The sequence below is a fragment of the Haplochromis burtoni genome, unplaced genomic scaffold (assembly GCF_018398535.1).
Source record: "Haplochromis burtoni strain Fernald_Lab_line unplaced genomic scaffold, NCSU_Asbu1 Contig_730, whole genome shotgun sequence".
In the NCBI taxonomy this organism is placed as follows: Eukaryota; Metazoa; Chordata; class Actinopteri; order Cichliformes; family Cichlidae; genus Haplochromis; species Haplochromis burtoni.
Window position 1 is genome coordinate 181,070 of NW_024583091.1, and position 15,689 is coordinate 196,758.

General features: G+C 37.3%; 3 protein-coding genes and 2 long non-coding RNA genes across 5 annotated transcripts; 1 reads left to right on the top strand and 4 right to left on the bottom strand.

The window, feature by feature from the left end:
• Positions 1–314: 314 nt before the first annotated feature.
• scpp5 (secretory calcium-binding phosphoprotein 5) lies at positions 315–2,464 on the bottom strand. Its single transcript, XM_042215466.1, has 11 exons — positions 2,348–2,464; positions 2,170–2,230; positions 2,029–2,082; positions 1,828–1,893; positions 1,646–1,696; positions 1,457–1,525; positions 1,305–1,334; positions 1,148–1,195; positions 998–1,048; positions 794–877; positions 315–679 (listed from the first exon to the last, which is right to left on the bottom strand). The coding sequence occupies exons 2-11, from the start codon at positions 2,221–2,223 to the stop codon at positions 662–664; spliced, it is 525 nt and encodes a 174-aa protein (XP_042071400.1). The 5' UTR covers positions 2,224–2,230; positions 2,348–2,464; the 3' UTR covers positions 315–661.
• Positions 2,465–2,996: 532 nt separating this feature from the next.
• scpp7 (secretory calcium-binding phosphoprotein 7) lies at positions 2,997–5,383 on the bottom strand. Its single transcript, XM_005949992.3, has 9 exons — positions 5,266–5,383; positions 5,077–5,141; positions 4,743–4,787; positions 4,479–4,526; positions 4,347–4,388; positions 4,047–4,106; positions 3,796–3,963; positions 3,416–3,491; positions 2,997–3,282 (listed from the first exon to the last, which is right to left on the bottom strand). The coding sequence occupies exons 2-8, from the start codon at positions 5,128–5,130 to the stop codon at positions 3,459–3,461; spliced, it is 450 nt and encodes a 149-aa protein (XP_005950054.1). The 5' UTR covers positions 5,131–5,141; positions 5,266–5,383; the 3' UTR covers positions 2,997–3,282; positions 3,416–3,458.
• An 804-nt stretch (positions 5,384–6,187) lies between these two features.
• ambn (ameloblastin) lies at positions 6,188–7,988 on the bottom strand. The gene is made up of 7 exons (XM_005949993.3): positions 7,839–7,988; positions 7,400–7,672; positions 7,249–7,305; positions 6,880–7,053; positions 6,760–6,795; positions 6,613–6,651; positions 6,188–6,484 (listed from the first exon to the last, which is right to left on the bottom strand). Exons 1-7 carry the CDS (start codon positions 7,890–7,892, stop codon positions 6,188–6,190), a joined length of 930 nt encoding a protein of 309 aa, XP_005950055.1. The 5' UTR covers positions 7,893–7,988.
• LOC121812677 lies at positions 6,483–8,212 on the top strand. Its single transcript, XR_006053239.1, has 3 exons — positions 6,483–6,968; positions 7,202–7,280; positions 7,381–8,212. It is a non-coding gene; the product is annotated as an uncharacterized LOC121812677 (long non-coding RNA).
• An 803-nt stretch (positions 8,213–9,015) lies between these two features.
• On the bottom strand, positions 9,016–10,464 carry LOC102314354. The gene is made up of 3 exons (XR_317592.3): positions 10,324–10,464; positions 10,168–10,209; positions 9,016–10,095 (listed from the first exon to the last, which is right to left on the bottom strand). It is a non-coding gene; the product is annotated as an uncharacterized LOC102314354 (long non-coding RNA).
• Between the last annotated feature and the right edge of the window lie 5,225 nt (positions 10,465–15,689).

The window sequence follows — 15,689 nt, forward strand, 5'->3', positions numbered from 1 at the left end:
GAAAGGAACCAAGTTTTGCTGTGTGGAGGCTGTTGTATGTGACAAGTGCGATATTTATTTTCTCACCTGACAGAAGACCTGAGGCACTAACTAGGGCAAGGTCTTTATAGAGCAAGGTATGAAATGTACTTTTGAATGGCACCACAGTTAAAGCCAAACGGCTACTTGATAATCCACCTAGCTTTATAATAGTGTAATGTTAAATCCTAAATGAAAAATAACATTATTTTTACTACATGTATCTTTTAATAAAAAACAAAACAAAACAAAGCCGATCTACAAGTGTTTAAATAATGAGTAAAAGTATCAAAATGTGCTTCAAAAAGTAGACTTTATTTATTCAAAGAAAATGACATTTAAGAAAAAGTTAGAACGAAGTAATTAAAGTATGATGAAAATTCAGCATCACATTGCATCTGCAGTTCTAGAACAGGTTATTGTTAATGTGGGGAAATGAGAAGGGGAATAAAAGAGTGCTTCAGGAATATGTCTTATTTTATGCAGATTATCCTATTACTCTTTAGTTTAATAATGTTGTGATTTCTTAATAAAGAAGTGTTATTTATAACATTTGTGGGTGGGGTTTTAACTTATGTTAGCACTTTCGGAAACAACATCACTGACAATTTCTTCCAATGCTGATTTCTGAATGTTCACATGTTTACACCTTTGCTGGCATCTGTAAAGACAAATGAGTAGTTTCATATCAGCATTGTTAAAATCATACACATTTCAAACAGTGTTCCCTTGTTTTTAAAGATGCTTTATAAGGACCGATCTGTTGATTGGTTACCTGGCTTGTCTGTATGGGCTGATCCTGCAGGTGCAATTTTGGGGGGTCCTGGGATGGAAGAGCATTAGCGTCAAATTGCGGAATCTGGAAAAAAAGAAAAGAAAAAAAACACCTACTTTACCAAAACATGGAGATACACAGTCAATACAATTAGCTTCTTCAAAACATAACAAGATTATATTATTTGCTACTGTATTTTCTCACGTTCATATTTTGCTGGGGAATGTTTTGTGGTGGATAGTCAAATGGGAGAACCTGTGGGGAAACAAGTATAATGGTAAATAAACAAACATGTTTTTAAACATAAACAACAAAAATACAAATGGGGTAAAAATAGAATAACTAAAATCTTACTTCTGGCACTATGGGGCCTTTTGTCATTGGGGGGATGTTTGGGATTATCTGTAATAAAATTATATATTGTATTTAGTCCCATGATATATAGAAATATACAAACATAAATTCATATTTTCAAATTTTAAATTAATATCTAAGAGTTCAAAATTCTTACCCTTTGCTGAGCAAAGTCATATGCATAGAACTGGAATTGTAAAAACACAAGACAAAAAAGTTCAAGAAAGCAGTTAAAACACTTCTATGAGCAGAAAGGTTTCCTGGGCCAAAAGTTTCCATAATCTGCAACAGGAAAGAGAAATGACTTACTACTTCAACACTCTGTCTGCCAGGTAGCTGAGGAATGGAGTACTTGATGAGACCAAAAGATGAAAAGGGCTGCAGAGAGAAAGAAGGCAAAAGTGAAATCAGGATCAACGAAAAGAAGTTAGGTGATTTTTATTTTATTTTTATTTTTTTGTAGGTGGAAAAACTTCTCTCAAACTGATGTATGCATACCTGTGCTGGGTTTGAAACACCTGCACCTCCTGGAAATCTGTGGGGATAAATCTTGGAGAAAAAAAACATAAATGTTGTACTGTAATCATGATTCATAGCCACTGTTAGAGCCAAATGTAATAAATAATGGTGCTGATCTGAAAACGTGTATAAACCTGAGTAATAATAAGAGTCTGACATACCAGTTCCACACTGTAACCACCAGGTAGTCCAGTGTGTGGAAAACCAGCCGTAAAGGGATTGTTCATCTGAATACATGCAAATTTTGAAGACTTCAGTATACAGCAATATTTTGTGTAGGTGTTTGCAGTATTTTGAACCTGTATATAGAATATACACAGAAGATATAGAGAAGATAAACAGTATGCAGTATGCATAATTACCTGTAAAGTTGGCATCTGTTGCCTGGATCCAGTGTAATGAGGCAAGTACTGAAACTAAAGGCATAAACAGAAGTTAAACTTTAAGTATTGGACAGGTTTCAGCTCCATGAAATAAATGGTTGGCTTTTACTTAACACTCACTGGTGCAGCACAGGCTGTGCTAGCCAAACAGAGGCACAAGAGAGCCAGCTTCATGTTTATCCTACAGACATAAAATAAATCATTCCAAGTTGTGAAACTTCCACCACAGTCACACTGGATGGTTGCTTCCTTCTGGAAAGGCATGTAGGAGCTAATGTTAAAATTTTGCTCAACTCACCGTCTGAAATTTTAAAAATCACCAGAAAAGGAGAAAATGATGAATGCTGATGTTGGAGATGATGCCAGCAGGTTGGACTGTGACTTCTGCAGAGTTACTTGGATATTTATGCACTGCTTTCTCACCAAAGAGCCAGTCACAGGAGATAGGAGTGGTGTTGCCCAATGACTAGGTAGAGTTTAGGTGTCTAGTCTTCAGCTTTACTAAATGACCAGTGGTCATATCCACTTTCTGTGTAATAGCAGAGTCGTCTGTTTGATTATACCGTCTAGAGCAGAGCACACCTTCACTTTGCTTACTCCTCGTTCTGCCATTAGTCTCACTACAATTGCATAAGGTGGCACAAATATCTGAAACTAAAAATTTATGTTAATACAGCATAGATAAATATAATACTATATCCTTTTTTGTTTGTTTGTTTGCTTGTTTTACTCTAAAAATAAATTTGTACTGAAGCAGCACATAGTAGTGAAATCAGAGAACAGCCTTTATTATTTATAATAAATATAATTGCCTGCTGTAGCTATTTGTGGATAGTCAAAAAAGCAAGTCAGTAATAATCTGCAAAATGCTGCATATAATTCATGGACTGAGTATCAGATATTTATTATTTGAAATATATCTGAAGCAAAGAACCAGAAACAATAGATGAATGAGCTGTTTCATTTATTATGAAGCACAGAAATGAAACATTTCATGTTGCATGTAGAGAGGAAACAATATACTGCTACATTTATTTTGATATTTTCTTTTGGTCATATTTAACTGCAAACCATCAATTTTTTTTTCATAAGAGGCATGTCATGCTTTTTGACTTTATTCTTCTTTTTCCAAACAAAGCACCATTTCAAAAAATGCATAGCACCACAGAAAATAGCATTGCTGGCTGGCGATTTTTCACCACAGTAAGCAGATAGTCTTACACCTCTGGTCACCTACAGTGGGGACAAAAGCAAATGAAAGTTTGAGAGACTCAATCCCCTAGAAAAATAACATGTGATCCTTGCATATTTATTTATATGAACTACTACTTCTAAAACCTTTATATATGAATATGTGAATTGATACCTGAGTGTGCCAAGAGTGGTTTTTTCCTGCTGACTAAGTAGTTTTAGTCATCTTCATCTTCATCATCTTTGCCACGCTAAAATGACAGAGGACTTGGGTGAGCGAATCAGGACTGATGATAGTCTCCTACATGTGCATTTATGAGTCACGGTTTTTTCCACAACTCAGCAGAAATAGTTGGGAGGTTTGTCTGACGTGATCCTTTTTATTGGAATGAACCGGCTGCCCTCATAACAAATTTCAGTTCAATCCAACTCCACTTTATTGCCTGTCAAAGTCTATTGAAGCTATTACTGCACTAAACTGCATATTGCCAGCATCAAATCATGACAGAGGCTTATTGTTTGTTAAATACATTTAAATGCGATAGTCTTTCTTACTGGGGGAGGTGCAACGACGACAGGATTCAGAGGTTCCACAGGAATGGCAGGATCAGCAAGAGCAACAGGGGCAGCTGGGGCAGCTGGAGCAGCTGGAGCAGCTGGGGCAACTGGAGCAGCTGGGTCAGCTGCAGCTGGATTAGGCAGGTTGAAGCCAAAGGGGTAGAACTACAGAAAATAAAATAAATTGTGAATTCAATAAAATATCTGAAAAACCTTTGCCAGAGAAAATATGTTCTGCAGACACCTACCACCTCCTTGGTACCTATGCCATTCGGATTTGGAATCTCGTGCTTGATAAAGCCGTGGACCTTTCAATGAAAACAGACTTAGAAACTCATAATTGCACTGGAATCTGTAATACTTCTGATTTGTGGTTCTTCTTTGATTACATGTAGGCTCTAAAAACGTCAAAGTCTATAGAATTAACTCTTTTTATCAGATAGCATTTAGGTTTCTATTCCATTTCCATTCTTTGGATCAAAGTCTGCAAACTACACTCTCAATAGGTAAATATCTATATATATATATTTATGAACTGTGCTACTCACAGGTCCTCCAAGAGGGTGTCTTTGGGCATCAACAGGGAGCAACTGGAAGCATTAAAACAACATAGTAAAGAAATAATCACCAGATGCACAGAAAAGTTCTGAAAAGGTGCAAAACAATGATTGAACTCTTACAACTTCCAGATTGTCAAGTGGGACTCCAGCAGGGATAACCTGGGCCGCCTGAAATACAGTATTAATCATATACACTTAACAGGGACACAATCTTATGAGAAAAGTCAGCCGTGTTGGAGAAAAGCAGTTCAGCTATGAAGACATCAGTGGTGAACAAATCATAACAGACCACCGTGCAGAGTTTGAAAATCTGGCTTTTACTGTGGTTAATATGTGTGGGTGTCATGATATCCACCAGCTGATCCAAGCTGCTTCTTATTGTACCTGAGGTGGAGCGTAATGGATGTCAAACTCCTCAAATATCTGCAGCTGTAAAGAAGAGAATAAAATTCAGTGTAATGCAGGTCAGTGTAACATGTTCAGACAGTTATTGAATGTTGTTTTACTGATTAATGCTAAAGACAAAAACAGACACCATAAACGGATAACAATGACCGAAAAACTCCATCTGCTAAAAAAAACAAAGGTGAGTATTAAAGCTCTGTAGGTGATATTTCTCTAAAATACTGAAGATGAATGTTGTATGTTAATTGTTACATGTGAAAGAAAAAGAAAGGGAAAATAGATATTTTTGCAGAAATGTAAGTATTTTTCTTACAGGAGCAGAGATGGCCATCCCAAGGATGCAGGCAGCAAGCACGATAAATTTCATTTTGAAACTTGCTGTGACAGAAAGAGAATTTTGAGTTATTACATTTGGTAGTTTTTAGTGCACGTCTTTTAAAAAAGCATTCAAATTTAAAACGTCTTTTGCAGTTTCATGTGATATTAGCAGGATCTACATTACCTTTCTTCCCTGGCTGCACGTGAGCACTCGAGGATTGTTGAAGAGAGGTGTGATTAGAGGAGAGTGAGATCGCCTATTTATTTGCTGAGAGAAACAAAGGGCGAGCAAACTTTTGACAGGTATTGATGGTAAGCCAATCGTTTTTCTTTGTATGATCACAAACCTGGCAGCTGCATGTCTGGGAAATCTCTTAATAATTTTTTTGGCTTGAAAAGCACATATTTCACATTCCTCTGCAATGTGTCTTATCAGGTGCCTCTTTGCAACAGCTCAAACTCAAAAAGGGCAACAGGGTTATTCGGGAGTAGGAGTTGGAATTCAAAAGAGTGCTTCCTTACTTACTCCTGTGTGTTTTTCCTAATAGAAAATATGATGCTTTATACCTGATGATGTTTAGAGGATAAATGCTTTACCAACAGCAGTATTTCGAGGCCTGTTAAAACCTACAAATGATCATGTATACTTGTAAAACTGAATGTCTTTTTCAATGAATTGGGTAGAACTTTAAATTTACAACAGTTTTAGGGACATTCACTGCACATTGTATCTGAGCCTGCGTGGATACGTCAGAGGTGTGATGACAATCTATAATCTGGGATAAATATGCTTCAGGATGATGATTAGATAAATACTGTGCACACTCTCTTACATTATGGTTTTAAAATGTATTTAATTGAAGGTTATGAAAGACAGTAACATGGAAAGACAAAACAGTTCAGGCCCAGCCTTATTTGTTCTCCTTTTTTATTTGACATTTATTTTTATTTATTTTTTTTTTTAAGTAAAATAATAATAAATGAAATTAAATAGCAACGGTTAGTAATATCCTTGAGAAGCGCCACTGAAAAGTTGTTAGTACCCATCAATAATGCATTTTGTTTTCTCTGTATGTTGTGGGTTATCTCCACTGGTGACAACAGTCTCAGACAAGGGTTTCCCGCATGGGCTGAAGCTGGGGTTCAGCAGGTCTTTGGGCAGTGGCAGCATCCGACCCAGCTAAACCTGCAGAGAACCCGCTAGCATTTGGATGTGATCCAGAGCACGGCAGTGCCTTTATCGGTTGAGCTCCAGCAGCTGAGGTCCCCACAGCTGGCTGAACGCCTTGTTGTTCTGGGTGTGTGAGTCCTGCGGCCTGGCTCTCGGGCTGGACAGCTCCCACAGGCTGGTTTGTAAGCACATTAGGCATGTACACCCCCAATTGGCCCATTGTAGCAGCCATCTGAAACAGTAAACAGAGATAAGATACTGTAAAGAGGCAAGGGAGGGGCAGTGTTAGTGGGATCACTGAGTTCACTAAACAGACTGTTTGAACAAGCTGGAAGAAGAAAAAAATCTTGGCTGTGTTACCTGAAGTTCCTCAGAGCTAAGACTGCCAAGAGGTGAGCTCTGGTAATTAATTACAACATATGTCAAGTGAAATGTTCTCAGAAAGAAAATTGTGAAATTGCAAATAGCATTAATCATCTAAGTCTGCAGAGGGTGTTATATATTTACCATTGGTTGCTGTAGCATGTATACAATCTGTGGATTCTGTGGATGAGAATTCGGTTAGATAATTGTAACTCTTTTTTCTTTTTTTTTGCCTTATTCTGCATTATGTATATGCAGAGACACCTGTTGTTGCAGCTGCTGCTGTGGCTGCTGTATTCCCTGAGTTGCATCTATTGAAGGAGCAACTGCAACTCCTGCAGCATTTTCTGCAGGTAACACTGGACTGTTGGGAAGCTGATTTGCTGGAATTTGTGGGAGAGCCGATTCCAGAATCATTGGGTAACCATATGGGCTGAACTGATGGAGAGAAGATAAAATAAAACAAAACAACACATATCAACAATTTCTGCACCGACACCACAAGTTACAACTCCAATATTAACTCCTTACTCCAAAAGCCAAAATACCAATGTCTTTATTTTCATAATACTGTGTCTTATGAAAGGGTTTTAGGGTGTTTCCTGTCTCCAGCAAGCGTGTCTCTTAGCTTACCAGCTGATTCCCATAGTGTGAGGAGAACAGCGGTAAGTATCCATAAGGTGGGAAAATCTGAAAAAAGCAGCAATACACATTTTTAAAGGGAGAAAATAATTTAAAATAAGAGTTAATATTCTGTTTTCTTAGCTCCCCCGCCTCCTCCTACTAGAGGCTGCTGTGGCAGTGTCAGCTGGTGGGGTCCATAGAAGAGTGGCTGCATGGGCATGCCCCCTTGTGGATACCAGGGGTACTGTTGCAGTGAAGGAATGGGCTGTGGATCAGGCTGCTGTAGACCTCCTGCCTGTGGCTGAACACTGGGAGAAATAGAGGCTGGCGTAGGAGATTCGGGTTTCTGGTTTGCGGCTACAACGTGCTGAGCACCTTGAGTTGCTGTTTCCCCTCCTTGTAACAGCAGGGGACGACGGACATTTGAATTGACCTGAAAAAGAAAGAAAGAAAGAAGATGGTAAAATTATCACTGAGTCACAGAGTTCATAGAATGTCAAATGTTAATTAAATGACAACCAGTATTAAATGAATAAACATAAAATTATCTAATTATATCAAGTATTGTATTTTAAACCATATTCTATTAGTCTACTTACTGGTACTGCAGAGACTTCTATGGTAAAGCATAACAGCAGCGTTATGATAATCATTTCCAAAGGGAGAACAAAATCGATATGGTTTTTAATCAGTTCCACTGGATCAGTGGGTGCTTTAAGGACTATCTCCGTGGAGCACTCAGGAGTAAATTCATTGAAACTGTATGGAGGGGTCCTTCAACTTATGCACTGCTCACAAACTGGATCAACCAATCACATGGCAGACTGAAGAAAGATAAATTCAACCTAATCGTCTGCTGAATGAAGCAGGGAGGTGGAAACCAAAGAAAATCTAATAAGTGTCCTAAACGGCATGTTTTTCTTCAATTATGATGGTGTAATGTCTCTTGAAATAATTAAACAAACGCATGAGAGTTGAGGCCTTGTGGTTTTCCTGCTACTACGGGCACCTACGGGTGTGGCTGATGTGGCTGATGTGTCAGTGTCTCGCTGTTGTAATTGCAGTATGGTCAAACCAAGAATGTGTGATGTGCAAAAAAAGAATCTTAAAAAGCAGACATGAAAAATAACTGAAGCTGCAACAGACATAAAAATGAACACTTGATAAGTTAATGTAAGACATAAAAAAATGACAAACTACACATTAATGACATATATGTTGATTCAAATATTAAAATTAATTTGAAGATGAGCTCAAATGCTTAACTTAGCACTAAATGTATTTGAAATGTGAGAGAAAATTGAAGAGCAAGTAATTATAATATGTATAAATTCTATCCAGCTTGACTTTTAGTTGTTCTGTTTAAAAGAAATTTCCTTTGTAGATCACCTTGAATCAACCTTCTTTAATCAAACACTCAATAACAAATAACAAAATAAAGGAAACACAGATAATACTTATGACCACACATTTTTTTTTTCACATTTGATAAAGTAATATCTTTCCATCATTTTAAACTGACACAACATTTTGTTTGCAACATCATACGCTAAAACGGCATACATAAAAATTACTGACAAGTGGCAATTTGGGTACAGGATCCAAATAATAATAATAAATTGTTATTAGTAATAGCAGTATCTGTCTAACTATGTAGATCGATAGATAGATAGATAGATAGATAGATAGATAGATAGATAGATAGATAGATAGATAGATAGATAGATAGATTAAAAAGTGCAGTATCCCACAACAAGGTTCTCTTTTCAAATTATAATTTATTCTGAAAAAAAATCATCAAAGCATCAAATACAACAATTATGAAAAATACATATAATTCAGTGCATACTTTAAAAGTTGGTTGCCAGCTGGTTTACAAAATTAACCAAGTTTGCAAATTAGGCAGACATCCACAAAACAGGAGATTACATTTATAATGCACATTCATGCACACATCACATCAAAGAGAAAGTAAGAGACCATACTAGCTTTGTTAAAAGGGTGTATGCTAATGACAATCTTAATTACTTTTTTTTGTCAAATCAGCGGAGCAAGCAGTGCTGTGCAATCAGTGAAAATATTGCTGAAGAGGGTGTGTGAAGAAGAAATAAAGCAGTACTATGTGTTTAACTCATGAAGCACAGAGCCATGCATTAACAGCTCAGCAATCATCCCTCACTTAAGCTGTGTTGATCTAGGGTTTGTGTTGTGTGTACCCGCTGACTGGATATTACGCATGCATGTCGTCAGCATCCCTCCCACTAATGTCTGGAAGCCTAGTCTCTAACAAAACTCATCATTACCTTGCTGACTGAATGCCTCTCCAAATTTTAAATGTTTAATGTTTCAAATCACAGTGCAACATACAACCTCACTGGTTATATAAGTTTTTTTTTTAATTAAACAAAACATTCAAATAAGTAGGATCAACAAAACATATATAACATTGTAAAGGGAGGTTGAAGGATGCTGCAATACTGAAATGTGAAAATATGCAAACACAGTATGCAATGTTTTTGAATGCCAATAAAATTTGGTTAATTTCTGACTCCAAGGTAACAAAATGTAAAAAACAGACATCATTCTCACAGCATCAATTTCCCTATTATTATGCAGCTTTGTGCTGCTTATGCTGGAAAGTTCAAACCAAAGTAGTATAAGCTACTTTGTTTTTTTTTTCCAGATCAATGCTATTCAACTACTGTCTCCCCTCGGGGCTGTAGTGGTAGACATGATTGTGGTCCTGGAAGTCTGTGTTGTGGTTGATGTTGATGGCTGAATAGGTGGTTGCACACATAGAATCGGAAACAGAGTACAGATATTGAATGAAGGTCTAATCCAGCGGTGTTGGCCACTCTGCAAAAGCATTGAAAAAAATTTATATTACTGTGTTCTTTACAAACAATTATGGCATTATTTATGTCTTACCTCACTACTGTCAGACCCACTGCTGCATGAATGATGGCGCCTCTACAAAAACATAAATAATGTATTTGTTTTAAATATTAACAGAAAGGGTTTTGATAAGGGATAAAAATTGACAATAAATATCAAATAAAACTGTTTAGACATTTTTGTACTTACAGCAACAGAGCAATTGACCAAGTATAAAATCATGAGAAGAAAGACTTTCATCTTGCAGTTCAGAGTGTAATTCAGTTCCCTTGATAGTTAGAGCTCCCACACTAGAGTATGACAGTAAACAGCACAATAATGAATAATATCAAGCTCCTGCAGTCTATCTCCAAGACAGTCCTTGGCTTTTAAATAGACTCTGTGCCCACACTGATCTCCCACGCCAAATGTTACTTCACCTCAGATGTGGTCAGTTCTCATGGCCGCCTCCTGAGGCAAAACCAAACTAGGTGTGAACACAATTTCATTAGCAGACTAGATTGTGTTTTCGCAACTGTCATGGTTCGGATTTTGAGGGCAATAAAATATCTCCTGGTCACACAACATTAAAGGCCCGCATCCTGTTTATCATGCTGAGAAGCTTTGAGTTTTTAATCCCATACACATACAGACACACACACACATACTGTAAGATTAAAATTTATATTCATATATCCAATCTAAGTAAAATTCAGAGCATCACCATGTTAAAACATGTTCTAGTTATATGGATATATATGGAAGAAAATGTGTATATAACACAAATAAGCAGTTGCTGAATGCAGGGATGACTGATAAGTGGTTAGGCATTATATACTTGCAAAACTGTTGCCTACAGCTGTATTTCCACCTGCAAAACAATACTTGCTCAATCTTTTCCAAATACTATAATCATCTTGTTGACATGTGGTGAACCTCGTTTTATTTCCTGTACTGTCATTAATGTTAGGTTGATTTTGATAATAGTGTTGGATGCTATAATGTTTAATTGCAGGCACATTCCATCTAAAGGTTCTGGTTTCCTTATCTGGTAAAGGATGTTCCCTCCTCTCCATTTAGGGGTTCGCCTATGCTTGTATATGGTGAACCATTAAAGTTAACCCATATACGGGTGTGGGGAGATGACCTGTGGATAACTAGGAAATGTGGTTAAACGGTTGTAAGCATATATTGTGTGGCAGGAAGTCACATATACAGAGACACAGACACACACACTTGCTCGCACATGCATGCACACACACACAGTGCCTTAGCTTTTATGGCACACTACATGGGTTTTACATTGTGTAACCAGTTTAAACCAGTTTGACCGTGTTTGTGTAACCCACGGTAGTCAATAAAAGAGCCTGCAAGGGGAGCCAGTTTGAAGTCGGCTGAACATCTTGCCGGACTTCCCTTGCTTGCAAGTGAGAACCGTACAGAGTGTCTTGCTTTTGTTTACACTGACGAACCTCTGCACCAGCAAGGTCTGACATTAGACCTAACAATTAAATTTTAAACCTTGCAAATGTCTGTGAGAGACTTTATTTTTGACCGTGATGTTAAAATATATGAGTGTTTCCTGGAGTTGGAAAACTAACTTGAAAGATCACTTAGGATGTGTTGCTTCATGTGTTACAATAAACTGTCATTACTCCAAAACAAAACAAGGTGCTAGCACTATCATCCTGCTATATGTTTTCTTTTTTCTTTCTATATTTTTTCTTCTTGCAAAAAGCATTAGAGTCAGGCCATTTAGCCACATCCCATTTATAATGCTGAAAGACTTAGATTTACTTATCTTTTCAAATAAAGTGGTTTTCATTTAAAAGACCTACTTGTTACGAACACTGCAAATAGTAAGTTGATCTTCTTGTTTTTTTTTAAATGTTTCTGATGGAAGAAAATATTACCAATATGCTGTGTGTCACATAACTAAAGGATGGACTTTCTCCTCCTATAAACTGCCATAGATCTTCTTTGGGAGACTGAGGAGTGTGATCCTTCCCTTGAAGCACACCCTAAAGTTCCCTTTCTTGAAGAGGGGAAACTTCACCCCAGTCTGCCAATCCAGAGGACTTACTTCAATGCAATATTAAAGAGGTGTGTCAAACTAGAAAGCCTCACAACATCCAGATCCTTGAGAAATTCATGAAAAAGCTCATCCACCAACCAAGTGTTTGACCTTCTAGAGTCAACAGACTGAAAGCAGAGGTGGTTTCTATTGAAATAATTAACAACTTCACAGTAAAGTGATGCTTTCTCTCTACTGATAATAGTCAGTGTAGCTTACTCAGCCATCTCTTTGTTTCACTCACTCCTTCTCTTTTGGTAGAATCATCATGAGACTATATTTATTCAACTGCACTTTAGAGCTCAATGTTTAAGTGAAAAGATAGCCTATAATGGTTTTCAGAATCCACAGTAAAAATAATAGTGAGGCATTAGGCATTTAGCTTTTTTATTTTTATACTTCTTTTATGTGCTTGCTTACAATAAAAAGACACTATTGTATTAAAAATATAAATTTTAGTAATTGCAATATCCAGGCCAACTTACTGCTGCTACCGGTCAAACATTTTAGAACACCACAATTTTTCCAGCTATTTATTGCAATTCAAGTCATTCAAGTCAATGGATAGCTTGAAATGGTATAAAGGTAAGTGGTGAACTGTTAGAGGTTAAAAATGGTTAAAGTTACCCAAAACTTAACAATAATGTACATTTCAGAATTATACAAAAAGGCCTTTTTCAGGGAACACAAAATGGGTTAACAATTTAAAGCTGTTCTGAGGCAATGGAGGTTGATCAAGCCTTGAAAGCTGTTGCTACTAATTCCTACAGGTGTTCCAACTTTTCTGGATTACTTACAATCCCCTCTGTCTGCATAAAAGCAGTGTTGGAACACACTAATGCACCATTCCCTTATGAGTATCAGTTGAATCGTATTGTACTGCAGAAAGTAGTGTGTTTGTACAAAAATGGCGAGAAAAAGTTAATTAACAATTTTAATAAAACTTAAAAATGTAGCTCTTTCCTACGTGGAAATTACAACAGAAGTCAAGGTGTCAGTGAGTAGTTTCCTTTACAATCAAAAGGCACTCAGAAACTGATGTAAACTGGGGAAGAGGTCTGGCAGACACAAAGCCACAACTGAATCAGAGGACAAGTTTCTGAGAGTTAACAGCATGCGTGATAGGCAGCTCACAGGACAACAGCTTCAAGCACAGCTTGCAGTAGTAGTTGTAGTAAGTAAGTCTCTGTTTCAACTGTGAAGAGAAGACTTCAAGCTGCAGGTTTGACAGTAGGGCTGCCACGATTAGTCGACTAGGCACGATTATGTCGACTATCAAAATCGCCGACTAATTTAATAGTCGACGCGTCGTTTGAAGCTTTGTAAGATCCCAAAAGACGCAGGGAAAGTAGTAGTATTTAAGAGTGTAATAACGGACTGAAACAGAAGATGGCAGCAATGCATGTACAAGGATGCCAGCTGCTGTTAAACCCCGAAGAAGAAGAAGACTGTGTCCCAGAATTCATAGCGTGGCCCTGCTCAGTTTTCAACAATGGCAGCAGCTAGTTAGTTTTAATATTACTCTTATTATTATTTCTAGGTCACAAAATAAACGTTTAACATATTTTCAGGCAAGAATGTAGCTGTGTAAACCTCAAATGTCTGCTCAGTTTATCAAGACACCACATATTTTCAAAAGCGCTCCGACGTTTTTGGAGACGTCTGTTACCCACCATCTCGATAGCTAGCCGGGGGCAAGGCTCACTAGAGCCGGTGAGAACACCGCACTCCCGGCAAATCGTTTTCAAACCCACCGCTGCCTTTCCCTACTCAGGTTAAACATGATATATAAGTCACTTAGATAACTTAAAAATATTATTGTTTGGCTTTTTTTTTTTAGTATTTTATTTGTTCCTGAGTAAATCGGTTTGGCTGAGATTAAAGTTATAGTTTTTACACAGCTGAATAAACGTCAAGCAGACAACTGATTAGAAGTGTGAGATGCTCGAGAATATACTCCGGTGTCCCATTATATTTTAGATAGCAAGGAGCAGACGGCTGAGTTTATTAAACTTCACCGAAACCATCTGCAAATTTCATTAAAATTTAACTACCATTTTGTCTTTATTTTTAGTTAGCACATACCTTAAACACTTAAAGCTGTAAGCTAATGACAGTTATATAAGAGCAGATGCAGCTGGTGCAATAAGCTGTACCTTTTACATCCAATGGATGCATGATCTGATTAGTCGACTAATCGCAACAATAATCGGTGACTAGTCAACTATCAAAATAATCGTTGACTAGTTACTGGTTTAACAGCCCTATTTGACAGGACCAGTTGAAGCAAGAAAGCCATTGCTAAGACATTTGAATAAGACAAAGAAGCTTGCCTGGGCCATGAAACACCACCATTGGACTACTAAAGACTTGAAAAAGGTATTATGGACTGATGCATCAAAATTTGAAATCTTTGGTGCTGGATCCAGGGTCAGTGACTTGTGCAGAGTTAGAGGCACCCTGAACCAAAATGGCTACCACAGCATTCTCCAGCGACAGCAACATAGCGACCCAAAACAAAAGTCATAGTTATGCTAGAAGATGGTAAGCTTGAAAACATGGAGTGGCCAGTACAGTCTCCAGAAGTAAGCCCCAGTTCATCCCAAACCAATGAGTCAGTTTGGGATGAACTGGGCAGAAGAGTAAAAGCAAAGCAATCTGCAAATACCACACATTTATTGGAACTTCTACAAAAGATATGGGAAGAACTCTGAGGAATATTTGATTTCTATAGATTTCAATAGACTTCTCCTCTTCACCTGCCCAAAAAAACCCTCTCAATCAAAACATAAACAGACCAACTGTAGTGACAGGTAAAAGGAGCCGTCCTCAAAACAGAAAAATTCCACCTGCTACTGTGGAGTTGGATCAACTGATGGGAAAATATTTTCCCAAGCACAGTTCTGTTCTGAATAACCCATAATGTTTTAATTTAGGGGGGCATGTAAATAATTTGTATTCACTGATTATGTACTTACTAATTACCACTGTTCAAAAGTTGAATAAAGAAACAAACAAACAAACGTTTGACTATTTTTAATTAAAAGCACTTTGTAGAACATCACATCAGTTACAATGTAGAATCAATGTCATGTATAATTTACAAATAACAAAATGTTTACATAAAATCATGATAGCATTTATATAATATCACCCACTACTAGCATTCTAATTTACTGTCTCTTTTGAAAATGTATCACTACATATACAGCACAAGACTTTTAAGAGTATTTAACAAGAGTATTTCCCTGGTTTTACTAACACACTGGGGCACATGTTCACCAAAACGCTTTGCCATCTTATCCAGGAGGGTCACCTTTTCACCCTCACATGGAAGTAATCTGATTGGCATGGTGGTATGTAGCATGTAGGTTGAAGCAAAGATTTCGTAGTGCCCCATGTGTAGTGTTGGAACCAGGGGCGATTTTAGCCCATTTTTGGGGGTGCTTCAGCAACAACAACATTTCAACATAACATTATAATTGATTGGGGAGATTAAAAT

Coding starts and splice junctions, on each gene's coding strand:
- scpp5 (XM_042215466.1), bottom strand. CDS start 2,223: ATGAAGCTGGCTCTCTTGTGCCTCTGTTTGGCTAGCACAGCCTGTGCT. Junction 1,049..1,147: donor AAGGCCCCATAGTGCCAGAA/GTAAGATTTTAG, acceptor GTTTCCCCACAG/GTTCTCCCATTTGACTATCC. Junction 878..997: donor TTCCCCAGCAAAATATGAAC/GTGAGAAAATAC, acceptor CTTTTTTTCCAG/ATTCCGCAATTTGACGCTAA.
- scpp7 (XM_005949992.3), bottom strand. CDS start 5,130: ATGAAATTTATCGTGCTTGCTGCCTGCATCCTTGGGATGGCCATCTCT. Junction 4,389..4,478: donor CACTTGACAATCTGGAAGTT/GTAAGAGTTCAA, acceptor TAATGCTTCCAG/TTGCTCCCTGTTGATGCCCA. Junction 3,492..3,795: donor TCGTCGTTGCACCTCCCCCA/GTAAGAAAGACT, acceptor CTGTCATTTTAG/CGTGGCAAAGATGATGAAGA.
- ambn (XM_005949993.3), bottom strand. CDS start 7,892: ATGATTATCATAACGCTGCTGTTATGCTTTACCATAGAAGTCTCTGCA. Junction 7,673..7,838: donor TAGAAGTCTCTGCAGTACCA/GTAAGTAGACTA, acceptor TTTCTTTTTCAG/GTCAATTCAAATGTCCGTCG. Junction 7,054..7,248: donor CACACTATGGGAATCAGCTG/GTAAGCTAAGAG, acceptor TCTCTCCATCAG/TTCAGCCCATATGGTTACCC.